Raw genomic sequence first — 24,627 nt, 5'->3', positions numbered from 1 at the left:
TCCCTGAGCGCGAGGACGGATCAATCGTGCACAGGTTGAGCTGATTGGCTGGTGGATTCGACTAAAGCGCTTCATTCGCTCCAAGCATCTGGTAGAGCAGGGCCATGCGCGCTGATGGAGTGCTCGAAAATCGGGCGCATCACGTGGACGCAGAGCGGAGTGCGTGCCAACACCGTACGCGCAACAATATCCTACGCGTCGGGCGGACGCAAAGCTTCGTGCGCGGCAACACCGTACATCAGAGACATGCGAGGTTGAAGTAGGAGTTTTGAATCTATTTTCAACCTTATCATCAGCTGTTAAAATGAGTTATTGCGTTGATTGTTTTAATTATTTGTTATAAAAAACTGAAATACACAAACAATCGAAACAGTGTTGTTTACTTTAGGTTCTGTCCCGAAATGCAATTCCCAATCTGAAACTAACCCCTGATTAAATCGACTCCCAAACAGGGATGCCACCTGATTTTTTAAAATGTCTGTGAAAAAGTCTGTGTATGTCTGTGTCTTTGTCTAAAATTTAAATAAATCAATTTACAGTCAAAGAAATCTATCAAAAATTGTGTTTTTAAGCATTTGAAGACTAACGAAATAAGTTTCGATTGATATTTTAACAAAATAACAATTTAATGAAGTTTTTAAAAAGTCTGTGTACCTCAAAAAATGTCTGACACGAGCTCAAATGTCTGTGAAACACAGACAAATCTGTGTATCTGGCATCTCTGCTCCCAAACTATATCCTTCAATCCCGACCAATTTCGTAAGCGTGACCAGCCCCTCCCCGTCCTCCCATCTTTTCAAACTTCTTAACTGATAGAAAGACAACTGTGTCGATCCCCTAACAAGAACAGTCTTTGATAACCCGCCAACCGCCAACCCGGAACAATGCCGGTGTCGAAACTGTCCACCAATTCTTGTAAAACATATTTGACAAACAGCAAACCGCCAACCCGGAACAGTGCCGGTGTCCGAACTGTCTCATCATCCATTTGATAACCTGGAACAACACCGGTGGCCAGATTGTCCAAGGAAAAGATTTTGCTATCGTTGAAAACTCACAAAACACTGCTGGCCAAAACCGTAGCCCATGCTTGTCTATAAATAAACGTTCTAAAAATAACTTTGTAAATATGGCTAGAAAAAGTCAAAGCACCATCGATGAAAAACCAAAGATATCTTGAACTTACGCCAGCTAGCCCGTTTCACCCCACACAGTAAAGCCCCTTCAAAATCCACCATCTAAAAGTATCTGTATCTTTAAAGGGTCACTTCCTAGCATGTTGGTATGTTCTACAAATTTGTTCCCCAGTTCAAAACCTATCTCCTACTATAAGAATCAAGTCATTTCATCGATTTATAAAAAAAATCCTAATACAATGTAAAAAAAGATAGTTTCCCATGGAAAATAAATCAAAATCCCATATAAATTTCAAATTAAAACTGGAGCTCCTAGTCCTTACCAAATGGGCTCAAATTTTCAGGAGTGCTTCTGGGGACATAAAAGAACGAAATTCCGGTTGATGCAAGAAAAAATAACAACTTTTGTCTTTTTCATAGAAACGTGAACCACGCTAATGCGCAACCAGAACAACCACAAAACAATAGACTTGGTTAATCGATTCCAACAACAACAAAAAACGAACAACGAACCCGCACAGACCAGGAGGGAAAAGGAGTTGGCAAGCATTTTCCCACCACGAACGGGAAGTATGTACAACCGAGTTTCCACACACGCACACAAACAGCCACGCTTCGGGAACCTCCGACCGCCGCAAAACAGCAACACAACGAACGAACAGGGATATTAGTATTGGTAAGAGAAGGAAGGAAAAATAAACATTCAAAACACAGTGTGGGTTAATTCCATTTGTTACAAGTTTTTATTTTATCTCTTTCGACCATTTGTGTGTTGATAACTTTTTTTTTGTTTCGTTATTTATGTACAAGTTTTTTTTCGCTTTTCTCTTATTTTATTAACAAAATTTCCTTACACAAAAAATCGCTTTTATAATTCTTTTTTTTTATTCTCAAAAACCCCCTAGCTATGTGACTCTTGCTTTGTTCCCTAACTAGAATATTATTTTTTTGTTTTATGATTTTTCATTTTTTCATTTCGTTGAGGATTTACAGTTTTTCTTTCACTTTACGTATAAATGAGCGCTGAATGGGGTGTAGATGGTAGTTGATATTCTGACGCTGATTCTTTTTTTTATTGTCTGTCGCGAGTGCGCCCACCTATAAGTGATACTTTAGCGCTTGGAACTAGATTTGAATAATATACACTTGGACCCCAGGCTGGATTTAGGAAAGCTTTAGTGAGAACGTTTGAAGCGTTGGAAGTGATTACAGTAAATAGGGGGAAGCATTGGATGGTGTAAAATGAACAGGATTCCCATGTTGACAAGTATCGTTTGTTTGATTTTATTGTTTCAGAATTGTAAAAAAAATCATTTCAAGTGGATTTTGAAAACAAAATACATAAAGTTGTGGCTAACAAAACATGTCAATGCTATTAATATATGGTTAATGGTAAAGTTCTAGGTAGTAACAGTTTTCAAATGAAAAATAGAGTACCAGAATAAGAGCTTTTATTCATTAGAAAAAAAAAAAACAGAAAGAAAACAAATACCTGATTAATTTTTAACAATTGATAAAATACATTTTAACAATAAAAATTACACATAAAACTAAATCCATTAAGACTGCAAAACTAAGAGTTTAGCATTTTGTTGAAGAGTTACAGAATATAGAATAAATTCAACAACTTTACTTGTAAAAAATGTATGAAATTTTGAACACAAGAAAAGATACAATACATTTTTAATTTGAAATTTTTATATTAAAAATCAATAAATACAACATTACAAGCAATCTTTAAGTTACAAATTTTGAATTTCATACCTGGAGAACAATCCATTCAAATTTGAAAATATTAAATAAAATGAATTTAGGTGGTTTGAAATAATAATTGTTTCAGAACAAACAAGACAAGAAATCACACAAGAATCGAACCCATCACCTTCCGCTTACAAGGCGAAACCCGTAACCTCACGGCCACGGAAGCTCGGCTCGGGTTGAAATATCCCTTAAAAAATTTCTTGTATTGTTTCGTTATGTATTTCAAAACATTATAAAACGCTGTGTGCCTCTGACTGAAAAAAGGCATAGTCAACACTGGCATAATACGTCAAAATGAAGTTTTCTATCAGAATTGAATTACATTTATTTTATGACAGAAGCATTTCAGTAGCCAGAGTGTGGTAAAATGCATCTTAGTAAAGATAAAGCGTGTACATAACTGGTATAATATGCTAAAATCAAGTTTTATACCAGTTTCAAACTAGCATGTTTTCTGTCATTTTTTGTCACCTAGGTTGAGGAAAGAAAATATCTGACTAAAGATACAGCGTGTTCATAACTGGTATAATAGATCAAAATCAAGTTTTATACCAGTTTACAACTAACTTTATTTTTGTCAGATGTATTTCAGCACTAAAGATGCAACAAAAGAACATCTGATTTAAGGTACAACGTATTCATAACTGGTATAATAAGCTTAAATCGAGTTTTATACCAGTTTCATTTAATTTTTATTTTTGCCAGATGCATTTCGGCACTCTTTGAAAAATTAAAGGAAATCTAAGATTTTTCTGTCTTTTTGTTTTAATAAAATTCAATGAAAAAAAGGTTTTTATGCAAAAAGTATGTTTCCTTTACAAATTCTGTACAGGCTTGAGTAACCCAACTATATATGAAAAATAATATCATAGACTGTTGAGAATTTAAAATATCAAAAATAATTATTTTATAACCGTAGAATGTATTACTCAAATTATTTCAACATGCATTTCATCATAGGATTTATGCGAGAATATTTATTGTATAAAAGAGTACTGAAGAAAATTAAAATTGTTTTTTTAGGAAATAAAATTTAATATCATCAGTAAAAATTACAACAGCTTTAAACGACTTGAAAAAGAAAGAATGCTTACCAGATTGAAAAAAAAACTGATTTGGAAAAAAATGTGGTTTGTTAAGTCAACGTTACTTAATTAAAAGAAAAAAAAGATAATTTTCAAGTTCAGTGAAACTTTAGAAGGAAAACTTGTATGATCATTTCTCGCTTACTTTTTCAAAAGGTCATATGTGCATAAGAAATCCATGGTGCATTGGTGGTTTTGAAAAAGTGATCTAGATTTAATGTAAAAAAAACAAAGAGTATATGCGTCGAAGACCATTCAGAATTAATCAGATATTTTAAAATTCCCTTCACAATATGGAAGGTATTAAACTGTACAAAAGTCACCAATCCAATTACGCTCCCCTTTTGATGCATCACTGCCCAGCCTCTTCGCTTTAAAAAAGTTAAGTAGTAATAACCAACAAATAAATTGAAAGATGATAGCTTGTTTATAAAAAGTAGCAAAATAGGCAACAAAATTGATCTAACAGTTCAAGAAAAAGTAGAAAAAAAACAACAAGCGTTGCGATGCGATGTTTCGTACGGCACTTTTAAAAGAAGATCGAACGCTTTCCAGAGTACTTTTTCAAAACGTCCCATCACGAACCTTTCAAAACGGTACTCTAGCCCTCATTCTAGCTCGCCCCCACTCTCTACTCATCATCATCGTCGTTATCGCCCAGCGACACCGAGTTGGAGCCGCCGCCGTTGCCGCCGCCGGACGATCCGGACAGGATCGGCCCGGACAGCTTCAACAGCGAGGACACAACTCCGCCGAGGCCGGGCGCCGCCGGACTTCCGTTGCCGTGGTCATCGCCGTTTCCGCCACTTCCGCCCGACGATCCACCCAGCAGACCGCCGCTCAGCGAGCCGATCTTGGACGTGATGAACTGCACCTTGGGCGTGATCACCGACGACACCAGCGACTGGAAGCTGGTGATGGGCTTGGGCGATTCGATGTGGTGCTGGCGGTTCTTCTCGATGTTGGCCTGGTCCAGCTTGTCGACGAGGCGCGTCTTGGCGTCGATCAGGGAGTTGATTTTCTGTGTGTGTGTGGCATTTCGCGTCAGTTTTCTGAGACCTTCTTGGGTGTTTTGTTTCCGAGTGCAGTGATTTTCTGGATTTTTTTCTGTTTAGTTAGTATTAAGGGGTACTAAGGGGTGCTATTACAATACTAGAACCTAGACTACAACCATCACCAGGGTTTGAAAAGGAACGTTGATCACTAGAATTTCAGATACTAACAACTTGAAGTTTCTTTTTTTGCCATCAGATGTCGTTGCTTCCGTCAAATCCTCGTCACACGTTAAACTATTTCTCTAAGGAGACTTATGGAACAATTATGTAACAGATTGCTACTCGAAACGGCTTCATCAACTTAATTTGAAATTTTAAGCTGATGCTACCACACAAAATTAACAAAATATCAATAAATTATGGAAAAAATCCATAACTTTAATTTCTTTTTTCGAACTGTGGTTCGGAAATTCAACACAAGCTAGTCTTAAAGAGACAAATTTGATGAAAAAAATCAAAAAATAAACGTTAAAAAAGTCTATTGAATAGTTAATGATCAGTTCTACAGTTATTTTAAACTGAAAATTTAATTTTCAGCTATATTATTGTACCCCTTGATTTTCTTGAGAATTTTTGGCCTTGTAGCACGATGTGGAAATTCCTCCACATTTTCTCAACTTTTTGGCACGAATTGATTTGAAAATTTACAAAATAAATTAATGACAGAACCTATCTTGATTTAATTCGTATCAACCTACTTTTCATATTGAACTAATCAACTCGTCCGTAAATTTCATCTCAAGCTTTCTTTCATATAATAGTTATTACTGAAGCATTCACAATTTAGAATATATCTAGCTTATTTGTTGAGCAAGAAAAATTACTTCATTATGGAACGGAAATAAACTATTTAATTTTTAGTAACTTTTTTAAACGAAAATTGTTGTTATATTATTTGAAAATAAGATAGTAACCCCTTCCGAACAAAATCAAAATTAAGATTTTTAAACGTTTTTGGATGAACATTAAATCGTTATCATTTTTTTTTTTCAAAGATGGCTGTGCAAGAAGTATTTGTTTAATAGTATTCGGGAAATTAAGGACGTAAGAGGGTTAAATATGAAAAATATGTAACGTTCAATTTAAAACACTTTTTAACCATGCAAATATTTTAAGGCTAAACCATTTATTACCATGTAACAAAAACCATACCATAAAATGAAACCAAAAAAAATCACAAAAACTCGCTTCAAATATTGGAAAACTTAGAGTTGGAAACTTCATGCATAAGTGTTTGTAGTTAAAAAGCACGAGAAGTCAGATTGTTAGGTAAATGCAATGATTATATATTCATCCATTAGCTGAAAACATAAGACTTGTTCTGGAAAAAGTTGTTTTCCATAAAAAAACATAATTTCTGCATGACTTTTCAAATTTATCTATCAATTTTATTATAAGAAAAACATATTCTTTCGAATTGGTCTCTTGGACAATTTTAAAGCAATTTTATGGTTGTGAAGCATTTATTTTCATCACTGTCCATATACTTTAATTTGAAAAATAATAGGAATGATAATTTTTTATTTGATACGTTTTGAAAGACAGCATTTAAATTAGATAATTTATGGATTTTCTTAAAGTTATATTATTTTTTACAAGCAATCAAGCCATTTATTGATGCTCACACTCATTTCGACAATTATATTAGCTGTTCTATATATTTTTTGCTGCCAAATATTAATCAAGATCAGACCCGTTTTCGATAAATTTCAATTTTCTCGGGAAATTTGTTGAAAGTTTTCAGTTTTTCGGGAATTTTGCAATCCCGAGAAATTCGAAGCTCTACTCTAGAATAACTTTGTTTCAGGAAGCAACTCGAAGCGATTTAATCATGCATAGTTATAAACAGTAGAAGAATAGTCTGTTCAGCATATGCCGAGAATGCGCTCTTTAACCTTAAACGTATTGCTTATTTAAGAGTTCCTAACACTTGAACTATGACTAACGATTTCCATTTGTCCTGCGATCTTCGGAAAATTTCTTTTGGAGAAGTAACAAATATTTTGTAGTCATAAGATGAGAAAAATATAAACTAAAGTAGAACAATTCTAACTTCTCCGTCACTTCTTCTGAATCCTGACTTTGAGCAATAATTTTCCAAGCTTTGAAAAAGAAATTGTTTAAAATATTATAAGACAATATTTATTATTTAATTATTAAGGATTATTGTGATTTTTAAAGTTTAAATTAAAATTCCTATGGGTTCATCAAAGTAATCCGCAATCATATTATTTTAGCAAAATGCCGTTTTTTATTTTTAAAATTACTTTTTGTCGCTAAAAATTGGTTTCCAAAAAACTATTTTTATGTTTAAGGGAACAGAAAATGCACAAAATTATTAAAAGAAAAAATAAACCGACCATGCATTTTTTTAATTATTATTTTTGTTTCTTATAAGACCATTGCAAATAATTTTCAAAGTTTATGTCGTCACCGTCATCCCCTCCAAAGTTGACCCGAAAAATAATATTTTTTTTTTAAACCAGTTAGGCTGGTACAAATATTTTTAAAAGTTTTTGTTGAAACCCCCCCCCCCTTCAAAATTGGCCCGAAAAATCAGGGGGTAAAATTTTTTTTTTACAATTAACTTCAAAATTTCAATGAAAATTCAAGTGCAACCAGCTGAAATCAAATTAAAATACATTCTCCTGCGTTTGAAATCATTTTTAGCATGTTTGGGTTTATTAAAAAATCTTAAGATTTTTTGAAAATTTTCGATGCAAAATCCTTTTTTTCGATACAATTTTTGTTTTTGTCAGATCTTAGATTTTTTGAAAATTGATGATTGCAAAACAACTGAACTAGTGTAAAATGCATTTTAAAACACTTTTTTCATTTAAATGTGAAGACTATGGCTTGTTATTTAAATTTTTATATTTTTTTATTTTTTTGCCCCCCCCCCCCCTTGACCTCGGCTAGGGCCGAGGGACAAAAACTTTTTTAAATATTTGCATCGGCCTTATGGAAAATTGAAGTTTAATCAACTGAAAACCTGTTGAAATGCATTTCCCTGCGTTTATAATCATATTTAGCATGTTTGAACTCTTTTAAAAACATAAAGCTTTTTTTTTGCGAAAAAACACATCAATATTTTGAAAAGTTATGATTGGAAAACAGCTTGATGAGTGTTAACTACTATTTAAGACACTTTTTTATTCAAATTTTGAAACACTAAAACTCCTAAAAATCCTATTTTCAATGTTATTCAATGGAAAATTTGTGAAATTTTCTGCCCTTATCAATTTTATGATGAATTTTCCAAAATTAGTGTTTTAAACCCTATCAAAAAGATACTCTTGATAATACAATTCTTAAATAGTTTTTATTGAAAAAAGTATAAAACTTCGCACGCTTTAATTTTTGTAGCAATGAAAATCGGACCATTAGTTTCCGACAAATCGGTGATCAACAAACGAGGACTAATTGGGCAGCACTGAGACAATCTCCTTTTTTCTTTTTTAATCCAAAGGCGCTAGAGTACTTTTTTTTATCGAAAATTGAATTTTACATTTGAATAAGAAGTCCAAAAAATATTTTGACCTTTTAAAGATTTTTTGAGCAACTATACTTAAAAAAAAAATTCTAGAATTGTCTGTTCTCTAAAAGGTATCCAAAAATAAAAATAAAAGCCTTTCTATTTTTTTTAAGTTAAAAATAAACAAATCACAAAAAAAACAACCTGTATCATTCGTTCATTCGTTGTAGTCCTCAAACATATTTACAACTTTGTCAAAGATACCAAATCTGACAAAACATTCTTTCAAAAAATTTTTTTACAGATGACAAACTTGGAAGGCAAACAAAATGGACAAACTGATGATGCAAAACGGCTTCTTTGGGCATACCTAAGGCTACCAACTGTACGGATTTTTTCCTTACCATACGGATTTTCGAACCTCTTCGCGGATTTTTAACAGGCCGGAATTTTTGTAGGGAATTTTACGCATAATACGGATTTGTACGGAATGTTAACAACTTTTTAATCATTGAATTGCTTTTTTATTTGGTCGAAGCTTTTGTTAACTAGACATTTTTATTTTTCTGTGAGTTTGATTTAAAAAGGTAGAGTTTTCCACGGTTTCCTCAATTCAAACTTGATTATCAATAATTCTAGAGTTTTTTAACTATTGTCTTTCATATGTTGATAGGACCTTTTAAAAAAACTCTAGAATTGTTCTTTTAGAAATTCCTTACTAAACATATTTATCAATTTCCAAAAGGCTTCCGAAGACTTGTGAAAACATTTGAACATTTGAATTAACAAATCTAGAGTTTTTTTTAAAGGTCCTATAAACTGTTGTGGTTCACATGTTATAGGACCTTTTCAATAAAAAAAAACTCTGGAAAAGTGTTCGTGAAACCACTATAACGATATTAAAAGCAAACTTGACGTATCGTAAACTTTAAAAAGTTTAGCAAAAAAAATGAAGAACATAATGATTTGATTCAAATCACGGTTTATTTTTGGAATACTTTTAAACGTGCAAGTCATAAGCACTCTGATAGCATTTTGTGAAATTTGTTAGCTGTAAAAACGACACAGTTTTATATTTTAAATTCTCAAATTTATTAAATTTAATTTATTAAATTTAATTTATCTAAATAATTCATTATCAGTTTTTGTTGGTGTCATATCGGCAAAGTGTACGGATTTTTGCTCAGCAAGAGTTGGTAGCCTTAGGCATACCAAATGCAACCAAAAATTTTTAGGCAGATTAAAAAAACAACAAAAAATGGATGGCCAAAATCTCAGATAATTACTCTCCTAAGCTATTCTTATCTAAATTGACCGATTTCTTAAAATTATCATTTTTTTTGTGTTGATTTGTTCAAATAGTGTCATGTGATCATTTCTGAAAGAATTAATTTTTTAGGTGGCTGGGTAATTTATCTTTAATTTTCATTTCTTGACTTTGGAATGCGGATAAATAGCATTGCAAAGAATTTAAATTTATTTTTGTTTCTATTTAAATCTTAACCTTCAGCCGGAAAATGTTTTGCAATTGATATTTGGAAAACTTCGTAAAGTTTCAGCGAAATAAAAAAAACAAATTCATTTCATGAAGAATTGCACTTTTTTAATATTTTGTTTTATTTTTTATAAAAATTTCCAGATCAAAGTATTCAATTAAAAAAATATCAAAAGTTTTATAAATTGAATAATTTTTGAAAAACAAAAGAATTAAGGCCATCTAAAAAAAGGTAAATATATAAAATTCAGTAAACGAAAAAGATACGATCGCATGTAAAAAAAAAACAAATTTATTAATTCAAAATAGTTTGATAAGTTGATAGTCTCCCTTAAATTGTATGGATTCTTGTTTGAAAAAAACTAACGATTAAAAATGACTTCATGACTACAGAAAATGCACGGGAAATGTTAATTTGATAAAAAAAAATCTTAATTAAAAACTTCTCAAAAATGGAAATTTTTAGAGAATTACGAAGTTTAAACATGTACTGCCGTGGACCGTGGTGTAGGGGTAAGCGTGGTTGCCTCTCACCCAGTCGGCCTGGGTTTGATCCCAGAAGGTCCCGGTAGCAAATTTTGAGACGAGATTTGTCTGATCACGCCTTCCGTCGGACAAGGAAGTAAATGTTGGCCCCGGTCTAACCTAGAGGTTAGGTCGTTAGCTCAGTCCAGGTGTAGGAGTCGTCTCCCTGGGTCCTGCCTCGGTGGAGTCGCTGGTAGGCAGTTGGACTCTCAATCCAATGGTCGTCAGTTCGAATCCCGGGGTGGATGGAAGCTTAGGTGTAAAAAGAGGTTTGCAATTGCCTCAACAATCAAGCCTTCGGACACCTAGTTTCGAGTAGGAATCTCGCAATCGAGAACGCCAAGGCAATGCTGTAGAGCGAATAATTTGATTTGATTTTTGAAACATGTACTGGAATTTTATTATATTGGAGAAAGTTAGTTTAAAATGTAAATTTTTGGTACGCGTATTTTTCGAATGACCGCTTGATCTACTATGTTTGACGAAGTTGTTTCACAATTCTCATGAGTGTCATGAATTTTAAGCTGTAAATATTTGCTGAATATCTGATGGCAAAAAACGAAACTGTGATATTTTTTACTAAATTTGACCGATATTTCAATATTTCATACAGTTCTAGTGATCAACTTCTTCCAATTCCAAACCCTCACCAAACCACTCCAAAGCTTTTTGTGTTCGTTCGTTCGTTCGTTCGTTTCTGTTGGTGCAGAGGCGGGGGCTGTCCAAGCAGTGTGCAGTGCGTTCAAGTCTTAAGATCAACCTGATCCTAGTAGATCTGCGGCGTTGGTGAACGTTCTCACTCTGGTAGCGAAGTCGCAGTAAGGGGTGGTAGTAGTCGGAAAACACTTCAAAGTTGGTGCAGAGTGAAAAACCTGTTTCCTTCCACAGTGCTGTCGTTAGTCACTCAGAAATTTAGTACCACATACACGCACACAAGTATGAGAAGTTAGACGGAAGAGGGTTGCAGGAGCCATTCTCCAGGCTGAAACTCGTTTGTCGAGCAGCGTTGGTAATACAGATCACACAGTCTCAGTTTTCTCGAAAAACCAAACGACCTTAACCGAATAAGGGTGAGCTGAACTCCGAGTTCTCTCTACAGTCTCTCTGTGATAGTGGCAGAGCGTTTGAAGCACTCGGACTGTTGTCGGCGTCTGTCAGGGACGATCGATTCGTTGGTCGCGTCGAAAGGTGATAATTGAGTTGGACAATTTGCATTTGGGAGCGCGTTAGGACTCGCATGATCGGGCATCAAGGTTTTGAAATAAAAGTTTTTCAAGTTGAACTTTTGTATGGCAGGGTAATTAGAATTTTGACTGTATTTACTAAAATTTAAAAAGCAAATCATACAACTTCAAACATGAATCAATTAACCCAATTCCCACCGAAAAATCCCCAAATCCACTTCGGTTCAATACGACAACTCAGTCAAGTTCGATCGGTCACGGTCAAACCTTACAAAACCAGTCATTTTAGGTGGTTGTTCGAAGTCCCAACACCAGTAATCTAATCACCAGTCAGGCGGCAGTGGTGGTGGCGCGGCAAGCTCTCCAAATAAATTATCATATCATTAAATGCGATTGTTAGTCTTCGCGGCAAACCCACGTGGTAGTCACGTGCGTGGCATTTAAAAAAAAAAGCATTATCACAACGAAGCGCCACTTTTAGGCGGAGGCTAGAAGGGGTTAGTCCACTTGTCAACGAATCGATCGACCTTGGGTTTGAACCTCCTTGATGGGTTGTTTTGTTTTGCTTCTTTTTTGGCTTAAATACTCACTCCAAACACGAATCCAAGGATGGCATTTTTCGCCTCGTACTTTGGGTCGGGAATTTTTCGCTTGTCGCGGTCAAGGTCGTTACTGAAGGCGATGTCCTACACGAGAGATGGGAAGAAAAAATTTGGTTATAGTACAAAAAAAAGTTTATGCGATCATCTGAAATTTAATTGATTTTGTTTGATCACAATCGACATATTCAGGCAAATACAATTTAAGCAAAAAAGAATTTTCCAGATTCACGATTAAGAATTTGTTGTTTTTTTTTTAGTCGTCGATATCAGAAGGTGCACGAAGTGTGTTATCCTGGTTGAACTCGAAAGTCCCAATGTGTAAAAGCAAACTGAAAACTGTGTAATGCCGATTCTCATCGTCCGTGTTTGATCGACCAAAAGAAAAAAGCAAAAAAAAAGATAAACAGAAAAATCACTTTTTCCGATATGAAGTCAATACATATTAGAATGGCGTCTCCAACAATATGATAGAATTTGAAATCAGTAACACAATTCACGTTTTTTTCCCCCGGAATTTATCGTTTAAATTGCGAAAATTTAAAAATCATAATCCCAAAAATTGGTTTGTTATGGTCTACCATTTGTGGGTTTTTATATGACAATCGTGCTAATGTCGGCTGCTGTCAGTTGGCTTTGGTCGGAATAGGGTTTCCATCCCCCCGATAGCATGCCAAGTGCATCTGTTCTGTCGATCCTAGTATTTTAGGACCTTTCTAGGCACATTCTTTTGCAATTTCCCTAATAAATGTAGTTATTGCTTAAAACAAAAAAAAATAATAATTTCGAGACAATTTTATTAAGAGCAGCAAACACTGCCTCCAAATTGCCTGTTTTATATTTATGGTATGTTATTGTGCCTCCTACAATTGAGCAACTCTCTACGAAATCGGCCGATTTCGACCATTTTTATTTTTTGTATTTTTTTATTTGGCTCAAACTTTGTGGGGGCCTTCCCTATGACCAAAAAAGCTATTTTGCGTCATTGGTTCACCCATACAAGTCTCCATACAATTTTGGCAGCTGTCCATACAAAAATGGTACGTAAATATTCGGATATCTGTAACTTTTGAGTGAATTTTCTGATCAATTTGGTGTCTTCAGCATAGTTGTAGCTATTGTTGACGATTTTTGAGAAAAAATGGTACACGGAAAAAAAATTTGCAGATTTTTTAATCAACTTTTTTTTTACAAAACTCAATTTCCCAAAATACGTATTTTTTTGGTATTCGAGATTTTTGATATGTTTTAGGGGACAAAAATCCGCAACTTTGGAGCCATAGAGAAACATGGTCAAAAAATCTGCCGCCGAGTTATGAATTTTTGAAAACATAGTGATTTTTGGAAAAAATCGAAGTTTCATGCAAAAACAAGTTTGACATTATTTTTTAATGCAAAATTGAATTTGCAATCGAAAAGTCCTTCACAGATTTTTTGATAAAGGGCTCCGTTTTCACCGTTGAATATTACTTCCATTTTAAATGCTAGTCTTGATTTAAAAATGTTCAGAATATTTCTTTCGAAAAGATCGAAAAATTTCACGAATGTTTCATGTTATAACATTGTAAATCGAACCATTAATTGCTGAAATACCGTCATTAAAAAATGGTGGGTTGTTTTGATGAGACTTAGAAAACTTAAATTTTCGTGTTTCTTTTTCTTAAAGTGGCTCTATCTCAGCAACCCGAGGTCCAATCTTCAATGTCTCTTAGACTAATTTATAGCAAATTTTCTGAACTTTTCAAAAAAATATTCATAGAAATGGTCACTCATGGTCACTATTTTTGAAAATCGAAAAACTGCAAATATTTCGCTAAAATCAAACTTTCGGTGGCTATATCTTGAAAACGGAGCCCTTTATCAAAAAATCTTTTCGATTGCAAATTCAATTTTGCATTGAAAAATAATGTCAAATTTGTCTTTATATAAAACTTCGATTTATCCAAAAATCACTATTTTTTTCAAAAATTCATAACTCGGCGGCAGACTTTTTGACCATGTTTCTCTATGGCTCAAAAGTTGCGGATTGTTGTCCCCTAAAACATATCAAAAAATCTCGAAAATCAAAAAATACGTATTTTGGGAAATTGAGTTTTAGTAAAAAAAAAAGTTGATAAAAAAATCTTCAAATTTTTTTTTCCGTGAACCTATTTTTTTTCTCAAAAGTCCTCAACAATACCTACAACTTTGACAAAGACAGCAAATTGATCAGAAAATTCACTCAAAAGTTACAGATATTCGAATATTTACATACCATTTTTGTATGGACAGCTGCCAAAATTGTATGGAGACTTGTATGGGTGAACCAATGACACAAAATAGCTTCTTTGGTCATAGGGAAGGCCCCCACAAAGTTTGAGCCAAATAAAAAAATACAAATAAAATCCATTTCCGGTTTTGGTAGAGAATTTCTCAATTGTGGAACTCCTGAATTTAAGGGGTTACATACATGTAAATCGGCAAAAACGTCAGAGGTTGATTGAGCACACATTTGAACTTTTTTTTAAATATGTTTTCAGGGAATTAAACTACACATTTTCTTCTACTAACAAAACAAATTCGATGCCATTTGGTTGTACCGTTGCCGAGTTATAGCTATTTGAAGTTAGCAGTTTCAAAAAACGGGTGCCACGATATCTCAACACTGCTCTGACCAAATCGGCTCAAAATTTTGGAGAAGACTCGTCAAACTATTTCCGTGTGCATGACGAAGACCGAATTTCAAAAAGTTTATTAAAAAAAAAGATAAAATACTATTATGCTTTTCATATAAAAAATCATCAGTATTTGATTTTTGTGTTTTTTAAAAAAAGCAAAATTTAAAAATCGGGCTTCGTCATGCACACAGGATATGTCCTGGGAGTCTTCACCTCAAATTTCGGAAAATTTGGTTCATCCCATCTCAAGATATCGTGGCACCGGTAAATCTACTCGGTGTTTTGAGAAAAACGCTCACAAAGTTTGACAGTCCGCTTTGCGCATGGCAAAATTTTGATCTTAAATCGTCTCTTACTCAGTTTAATCATGTAATATCTTCATAAAACTTTCAGGAGTGATTGAAAATCATCTTTTTAGTCGATTGAAAAAATTTCTGTAACATGAAATTTGGTGATTTTCTACATGTATGTAACCCCTTAACTGATATTTCAACAAAAAAGTTATCAGTCCATTCATAAAACATGAAAATTTAAATTAGATTTTTTGGAAAATTTTGAAAAACTTGGAATACAATTTGCAATGGCCTTTTATTATTGAACAAATCTTGATTTTTTGTATAGAGCTTCAAAGTTGAAGACTTCTACTAACTGGAGCAAATCGGGACACATGGGGCGAATTGGGAAAGGGGTTTTGGCTATTTTTGGCACAATATTTTGATATAAACAATAAAACAAGTACATCGGTTTTAATTTTAAGCTCTAAAAACTGCTAATCTTAAATAAACTGTAGTCCCGATTCACCCCAGTTGACGTTACTTTTTTGCATTTTCCAGTTCATTTTTTGCTGCCAAATTATTTGGTATGTTTGAAGCAAAATTGCAAACAGTCTATGAATGATTTTGAGTTTCCACAACTTTATTCCATTCTGTCCAATTGCAATTGCAGTCCAGACTTATTGTCCGTAGTCTCGATTCTCCAAAGTTTGATTATTCGTAGCTTAAATCAAACGCGAATTTCAACTTGATTCGATTTTGAAATAAAAGTTTTGTGACGACTCCGTATAGTCGAGTCTGAACTGTATCAATTAATATTTATTTTATGCTGGATATTCCTTTAAATCCATCGATGAGCACAACAAGAATAAACATGAATCAGTTTGTAGGCATTTCCTGCCTTCTCAAAAATCATTCAACTCCAAGCGAAACTTATTTGAGGATATCGTGGAGATTTTCCTTTATTCTCTTAAAAAAGTGGAGCATCAACGCTTCCCGACTTTCCAATCCCTTTCCTTTTCATGGTGTTGAGAATCTGGTTCAGGTGGAGTTGGTTCTATTCTTTATTATCACATCAAACGGTGAAACCTAGTCTGCATTTAGCTAAAAACGCCGCCTCCAAGTGAAGCGAATTCCGTTAGAATTTGCATCCTTTCTTAAAAGGTTCGAGAAATCCTTTGAAGAAAAAGATGACACTATTGGCAACCAAGAATCTTGACATACTTTGTTTTCCTAATTTTCTAAAATTTAAGCATTTTAATTTAGAGAAAAAAAGCGTTCATGACACCGCATAATTTCAACTGGTTAAGTAATTTAAATTTATGTGAGGGATTCCACTATCTTTGTTTTCTAAGCTAAATTTTAATCAATTTTCTTTGAAAAAGTAGGGCAAGACAGTAACAAAATTATCTATTAAGCTTACTTATTCAAAAGTAAAACAACAGTCTTCACAGTAACCGATTATGCATTTGCAAAAAAAAAAAAAAGAAAAACAAAAATACACCGACCAAAATGCTTACGGAGTCAACTCAAACGTACAGTTTAACGAGGAATACACCCCGGACTGGCCAGCAGTCGAGCAGTCGAGGGTTCAATCTTACGCGACTTGGCCCGGCTTGCTGCTTAAAGTCATCACCGTCGCCGAGTGTTGCATAATTTGGTTAAAAGGCTCATAAACTGGGATGCCTCCAACTGGGGTGAAGTTTTTTGTTTGTTGTGGGCCTCGAAGACTGTATGGAAAATGCTCAAAGAAATTATTAAAGTTAAAAATTTGCACGATTTTTATTGGCTGACGAGGCGGGGATCGCGGCCAAATTGATCCAATTTGCGCTTTTCTCACATTCAATCAAGTTGAACAAATCGATTGGAATTCAAATAATTAAATAATTTCTGGTCGGCCAACTCAGAAATTGGCGTTTCAACAGAAAATCCACACAGATGAAGCTACTGCTGTTTGCTCATCTATTACCATCATTGGCAGATCTTTCCCCACAACAAACTCTGCACAAGTCTGAAGAGCAGACATCAAAACTGGCGAGCAAGATTGCAGCTTTGTTGGAGCTTTTCGTCGTCCATGTTATGAAAGCGATACCCAAACAAAATAGTTTCGGCTTGAAGAAGCACGACATTGAGTAATTTGCTACTGAAATGGCAGAGTCAGCGCTGGGTGGATGAGGATTAAACAGCAGAAAATTTGACGACCTTGGAGTAAGCTGATGATGTCCCGGTACAGTTTGAATTGGATAACAATGTAGCAGGTCGTATTTTTTTTTGTTTTGATTTTTCCTGTTTTATTTTGGCAAAGCTATAACCCTGCTTTTAAATGATTTTTTTACAAATTTGGAAATTTGATTCGCTTTTAGGGCCCATTCGAATATATTGATTTTTATGAAGTTTCGATAAGTAGTTCAAAAATTATGTATTAAAATGTGTTTTTGCATCTATCCGGATGTACAATAAGTGACCAAAAGTCGTCTCAACAACTATCATGTTTTACATCTTTGGATAGGCAATTGAAAGACCTTCCCAAATATACAAAAAATTGAACCCTGTTTCAAGTTAAAACCACTTAAGTAATAATTATGTTATATGACTTTGAAGCCACATCTTAATTGAACTAAGTTATTCCCATATCACCGAGTTTGCTGTGAACTTGGTGTTTAAAAAAAATTACAAAAGAATATTATTGATCTTAAGTGTAATCATTTTTTTTAGTAGCGAGGAAGGCACAAGCCACGTAGGTAAATTATTGTTTTTTTTTTAAACAGTTTTATATGACCTGGATTTTAAAATAAATTTTAAATCGTATGATCAAATCATGTTAAGTTATTTTTTGAAATTTTAGACATTTTTTTGTACCACATCATCACAACATGATTTTATGGAATTATTTTATTTATCAAGTAAACTATTCTGGTAATAAACAAGTCTGAACTAAAACCACTTACAATTGGGGTCAGTATTTGAGTCAAAGTTTGCAAAAATTATAGTCTAGATTTTTTTTTATCAAAGTGCGTTTGTTTTCAAAATTTTTGATTGCGTGAAAATTAATTATATTTATTATTTATAAATTCCGATGAAAACTTTTTTTTCAATGGAAATATATAAAACAAACTAAATTATTTAACTAGAAATTCTGGCACACCATGAGTTTTCTAAACTTTTGATAGCAGGTGCGATTTCCATAAAGCTGTGTTTCGATTGTCATATAAAACTACCTGTTTATCAAATACACCATATTTATGAATAAATTCCTTCGTGTTTCTTAAATTCATAAAAACAATTCACGATTTCAGGAATTGTTTTTTTCTGTAAAGTCTGATTTTTTTCTCAATACTTTTAATAATTATATGGCTGCAGATTTTATCTCAATCCGTATTTGAAATCTTTTGGAACAGCAATCAAATTATAACAAATTGTTTTCTATCGATTAAAGATCAAATTACTGGAAGACAAAAAATTAAAAAAAAAACATCGACTGGGTACAATTTGGGATGGGACTGTGAAAAAAAAGTTTTGCACTATTTGAATAATTGACTTTTAAGGAGCTTATTAAAGTTTTGTTAGCCCTGAAAGCGTAATTCTATAAATATTAAATTATCAAGCGTTTTGTGTAATTTTTTTACTTCTATCCACAAAAATCCAACTCATTGACACACAAATTCTAGATTGAAAGACTTATTTGATAAAAAATATTATAATTTTCACTTGGTGGGATGAAAAATACATGTTATTAAATTTTGAATATTTAGTCTGATTTCATTCAATCAGATAAGACAAAAAAATTCCCGTATATGCTTTCAAGACATCAGAATCATTAAATTTAAGTTCAAACAAGTGGTGTTTCTTCTTTTTTGAAAAGGTTTCCCTGAATTTTAGTTTATTTTTTTTTTCATAAAAATATGTTGAAATTGGGAACAACTCCAAATAGACTTACTACAAAAACTTTTTTTTTTACAAATTATTGTTTCTTTTCTTGTCTTGTTATAATAACTAACTAAAATAAAAAAAATACACTTAAAACGCTGTTAAGAGTTCTTATAAACATAATGATAAGGGTTTCATTTAGCAATCCTAAAAAATACACAGTCGCTTTAAAGCTGGGTAATTCTCTACCAACTCACACGAAATCGGGAAAAGTTGCCCCGACCAGTCTTCGATTTGCGTGAAATTTTGTCCTGAGGGGTAGCTTTTGTCCCTGATCACGAATCCGAGGTCCGTTTTTTGATATCTCGTGACGGAGGGGCGATACGACCCCTTTCGTTTTTGAGCATGCGAAAAAAGATGTGTTTTTCATTAATGTGCAGCCTGAAACGGTAATGAGATAGAAATTTGGTGTCGAAGGGACTTTTATGTAAAATTAAACGCCCGATTTGATGGCATATCCAGAATTTCGAAAAAAACGTTTTTTTTTATTGAAAAAACATTAAAAAAGTTTTTAAAATTCTCCCATTTTCCGTTACTCGACTGTAAAATTTTTTGGAACGTATCATTTTAAGGGAAAATTAATGTTCTTTTTCGAATCTACATTGACCCAGAAGGGTTATTTTTTCATTTAGAACAAAAAAATTAATTTTAAAATTTCGTGTTTTTTTCTAACTTTACAGGGTTAATTTTTAGAGTTTCATAATGTTCTACAAAGTTGTAGAGCAGACATTTAAAAAATTTTGACTTGTAGACATAACGGGTGAGCTTAGTGCGTCCATCCCGGGAATTCCCGAGTCCCGGGATTTTTCATATTTTGTCCCGGAAATACCCGAAATTGAAAACATATCAAATTTTGGTGTAGAAATTCCGATTTGGTTGTGGAAATTAGTAATCGATAAGCATTTTAAAGCATTAAAATTTGTATTCGGCACATAACAGCATTAATTTGGCAGGAAATTTTTTTCAAATTTGTGTTTACAGATTCATATTCACGTATATATATATATATATATGACTTTAAACTTGCCCGTGGGAGTCGCTCAACCTGCATTCCTGTCACACATGAGGTCTGCACAGCTGATTCCACGTAGATTTTTCCAACCAGTAATAACAGGAAACGCTGACAAACGGAATATATGCCAAAATCATAAGTGGTTTTTAACATATGAAGGGAAATCATCGTGAACTGGAACTGCCGGTCGTTAGCCCGGGTAAAGTGGCTTAATGGTTACAGCTTCTGTCTCCCAAGCAAAAGGTACAGGGATCAAATCCCGGTCGGTACCTTTGAAATTTAGAATCAGGAATTTGAATATGAATAAAAACTCAAATGAATCAGGTGAGATTCGAACTCTCACCTTTGGATTGGTGGTGGTCTGGGACGCTAAGCAGTCGGCCATCAGAAGGTTTACACTCTAGCAGTGAATTGATTCTTAGTGTTGAAACATATTATCTCTTCTTCTCATATCATTAAATAAATACGCGCTGATCCCTGATTTGCCTGAGGGGATTGGAAGTCTAAATATAGATCAAGTTTCCTTCAGATGCTTGCTTCTATGTTTAGGCGGGGCCGAACAATGCCCAGCGACCTCGGAATTGGACCGCAAGGAGCTCTGTCATTCTGAAATGGGTCGTTGGAAGCAGCGCGAGGGCTATCACCACCTAATACCCAGGACTGAGATAAGCTGTATCAGCATTCGGCATGTACACAGTCTGATACAAATTATACTTTCCCATAATTTCGCTACCGGTTAGCGGGTATTGGATTGGACCACACACACACACACACATATATATATATATATATGACTTTAAACTTGAAAAAAGGATAAAATTTTAAAAATTATTTAACTTTCCATCATAAACCGGCATCTGGAGCAAATCAGGACAAAAGTAACGAATTAAGACAGCTGTTTAAGCTAATTGGTTTTTGAATAATATTCTGATTGTTTTGATTGATTTCGATTACAACAGGAACAGATCAAAACAATTAGTACACCGATTTCCAAATTTATTGCTCTAAAATCTCCTGTACCTATTAAGAATGCAGTCCCGGCTATCCCCAGTTGGTAGTTGGTTGGTAGTAACTTAAAGATAATTTTTAAAATATGTTTTTAAATATAAAACAAAAAATTCTAAACTGATCCAAAGTGTTACATTGTCTGGTATAATTTTATTTCTTGTTGTTTTAGACACTATCAATGAAATTTTATAAGCTTTTGTATAATATAAATGTTATATTATATAAATAAAAATAAAAGAAATATATTCCAAATTCTGGTTCAATTAAATTCCAAAGCACATCAAAGAACACATTTTTTTAATATGTTTTAAACTATCTAAAGACTGCTGTTCTTGTTCAGTTTGAAGTGTAGCTTTGAGCTAATTCTATGATTTAAGCTAGAAAAACGTAACAAATATAATGAAAACCTAGATTTTATGACTGCTGCAAAAATTTCCCTGGATCCCGGGAATTCCCGGGATTCAAAAAATATTTTTCCCATTTCCCGGGAAATTCAAAACCCGGGAAAATTGGGCGCCCTAGGCTTGCTCAGAAACATCAGGAGTTATCGCGATTTTACGAAAGAAAAGTGTTGAAAAAGTGGTCGTCGTCGATCATGGCCGTTCATCGTCACCCGCGACAGACACGGACGACGAAACAAAGAGAAACGCAAAAAGTAACTTTTTCAAAACTTTTTTTTTCGTAAAATCGCGATAACTCGTGACAAACCCCTTATGTCTATATATCATTTTTTTTAAATCCTCTGCTCTTCAACTTTGTAGAATATTATTACACTCTTAAAAATAACCCTGCAAATTTAGAAAAAAAAGGAAATTCCAAAATGAAAAATTGTGTTCTAAATGAAAAATTGATCCTTCTGGGTCAATGTAGATTCGAAAAGTACATTAAATTTCCCTTAAAATGATTTGTTCCAAAAAAATTTACAGTCAAGTAACGGAAAATGGCAGAGTTTTAAAAACTTTTTAAGTGCTTTTCTTGATAAAAAATACGTTTTTTTCGGAATTCTGAGTACGCCATCAAATTGGGCGTTAATTTTACATAAAGGCTGCACATTATTGAAAAACATCTCTTTTTTCGCATGCTCAAAAATAAAAGGGGTCGTACAGCCCCACTGTCACGAGATATCAAAAAACGGATTCGTGATCAGGGACAGAAGTTACCCTTTAAGACAAAGTTTCACGCAAATTGAAGAGGGGTCGGGGCAATTTCTGTGTGAGTTGGCGGAGAATTACCCACCTACGATTTTCACAATTTTTAAACCAAAGTTTTTTTTCCAAAACACATTCGTATCGGTTGTTGACAAAATGACAATATTTCTTTTTTAACCCTTAGGATGAATTTGCGTCCAAATAAGTAATGGCAAGTTTACAAATTGTTGCATTTTTTTTACAAACCATGAGAAAAATCTCCAATTTTGTTTGGTGAAACTAATTTGCTGAATTTCTCCAGAAATTGTGGTCTAGTTTTATATTCATTTTCAACTACTTCTCGAATAAGAGGATCCAAACATGTTTTTTTTTTCTTATCATATTTGAGCATTTTTTTTGTTGTCAAACCAAAGTTTGCAACAATCAACCGTTAGCCTTGCAACGATGATGGATTTCTATCTGGCAGAATGTTGATCGATTTTATGGACCTGTTGATTGCCAATTAAATAGAAATCACCAATCTCCTAGATCGATCACGGTCACATCCGTTGGTCACTTTTCATTCTGCCAAACTTATAAATCTTTAAAATGTTGTCAAGTTTCACGATCTCCACGTTTCTGAGATTGACACTGGAAAGCCGTTAGTTTTGGTCGCCAAACTGTCAAGGATAATCACTTTTTGCCGAAGTTTTTTTTTTTAACTTTTACGAGCCTTGTAGAATGTTAGCAAAAGTTGTGAAATACTAAGCCAATTTTGACGCAATTTAGAAAAAATGCACATCAATGTCACCATCAAAAGAAACAACACCGTCGCAACTTAATAGCTCCTTAACCACCCTAATGTCATTGGGTGGCTACCTCTGCCGGGTGCTTTAATCGAAGGGTGTTACCAATAGCACTGTACCGACAGTTTGAAGCTAATGGAAAGACATCAACGATGCGGTAGCAGGCAACAATATACGTTTGTCCGCAAAGAAGTGCCCAAGTTGCAACAAGCTTTGATTGATAGGGTGGCTCGATAATTTTATAAGCTTTCTAGTTTATATTTCTTAATTTTCATATTTTAAAAATTTCCAGGATTTTGAAAAAAAAAGTCGAATAAGACGTGTTTACTAAAAATAAAGAATGTTAAAATCTGAAAAATAAATAGAGAAGATTGATACCACCCTAGTGCAGCGACCTGGCTAGTTAGTTGGTGCCAAAAGGGGGCGGGAGAGGGTGGATGGTGTTCGATGCAGGTGCTTGTTTCGAAGGCAAAAGTGGTAATAATATGTACATGTTTGCCGTGTGCCACGTGGTGGTGGGAGGGTGTGTGTGTGTGCGCGCATTAGACATGTGTTATTTTGAGTAGCTTTTTTTTCCTTCCTTAGTGTGCGCGGTGAAACATGCTAAAAAATTGCCAACATTAAATCAAAGCGGATTTTTCCGTTTGTAAAAGGTGTGTTCCTTGAACAGGGGTAGAAATCGGTGTTTGGTGGTTTTGGTGGTTTAAATTGGTTATTTTTAAACTTTAGAGTGCATTTTCGTGCTTAATGTGCCTATTTGTGGTCTATTTTTTGTTCGAGATCAGCCAACATGATTGAGTTTTAAGCCTTTCGGAAAAGGTCGATTGGCCGTTGTGGTCGTACTTGAGAGTGATCTGGAAGTATACCGAAAGGATTAGACAGATAGACAGACCTATGGCGCTCTGTCTGAGTGTGTGTGTGTGAAAAGGTGATTTGAACGCAAATATCACAACCGGTACGTACTTGTTGGTTAGGTTGGTTGGTTGGACTTGCTGCAGGATTGGTTTCGCAGACCATTAGTGACAAGGGTAAACGTGAATAAGGCACACACACAAACACATTTGGAACACGTGCCGATGACAGATTCACTTTCAAGAGAGTTGATCTAACCTAACACTTTTGATTAGTTCTTTAGTGAATAAACCTAACCTCACAAAACTAGAAAACGTATTTTTAGATCACTGGTGGCAATGACTTTTAACATCACTTTGATTTCAATTTTCTTACACAATAAAACTAAATGTTCTACCGTAAAGAAGTGTTGAAACTTTCTATGAAAATAAACTAGACTTAAACGATAAGCGGCTAAATCCCAATGTAAGCAAATTTCAGATTTTTTAAGCAGAAAAATTCTCATCCATTTGGTAGGTTAAGAATTATGTTCCATTTCTGTCCAGTTTTTTATTTATTTTCTTACTATTTAAAAAAAATATTTTGCAAAATATTTTATAGAGAATTTGAATGCCCATTTAGAACTGAGCTATTTATTGCTAGATTTCAGTT

At 33.9% G+C, this 24,627-nt stretch overlaps 1 protein-coding gene across 1 annotated transcript in view; it reads right to left on the bottom strand.

The window, feature by feature from the left end:
- Positions 1 to 24,627, bottom strand: part of LOC120413559 (uncharacterized) — a 36,317-nt gene that overhangs the window by 5,114 nt on the left and 6,576 nt on the right. Inside the window, exons 3-4 of the mRNA XM_052711676.1 lie at positions 12,307 to 12,402; positions 4,618 to 5,003 (exon numbers count right to left, since the gene is read on the bottom strand). Of these exons, the coding sequence (XP_052567636.1) occupies positions 4,618 to 5,003; positions 12,307 to 12,402 (482 nt within the window). The remainder of the gene's footprint in view (positions 1 to 4,617; positions 5,004 to 12,306; positions 12,403 to 24,627) is intronic.

This window comes from Culex pipiens, chromosome 1 (genome assembly GCF_016801865.2).
Source record: "Culex pipiens pallens isolate TS chromosome 1, TS_CPP_V2, whole genome shotgun sequence".
Taxonomy (NCBI): Eukaryota; Metazoa; Arthropoda; class Insecta; order Diptera; family Culicidae; genus Culex; species Culex pipiens.
Note: the sequence above shows the minus strand (reverse complement) of the source record. Positions and strands in the feature narration are given on the sequence as shown.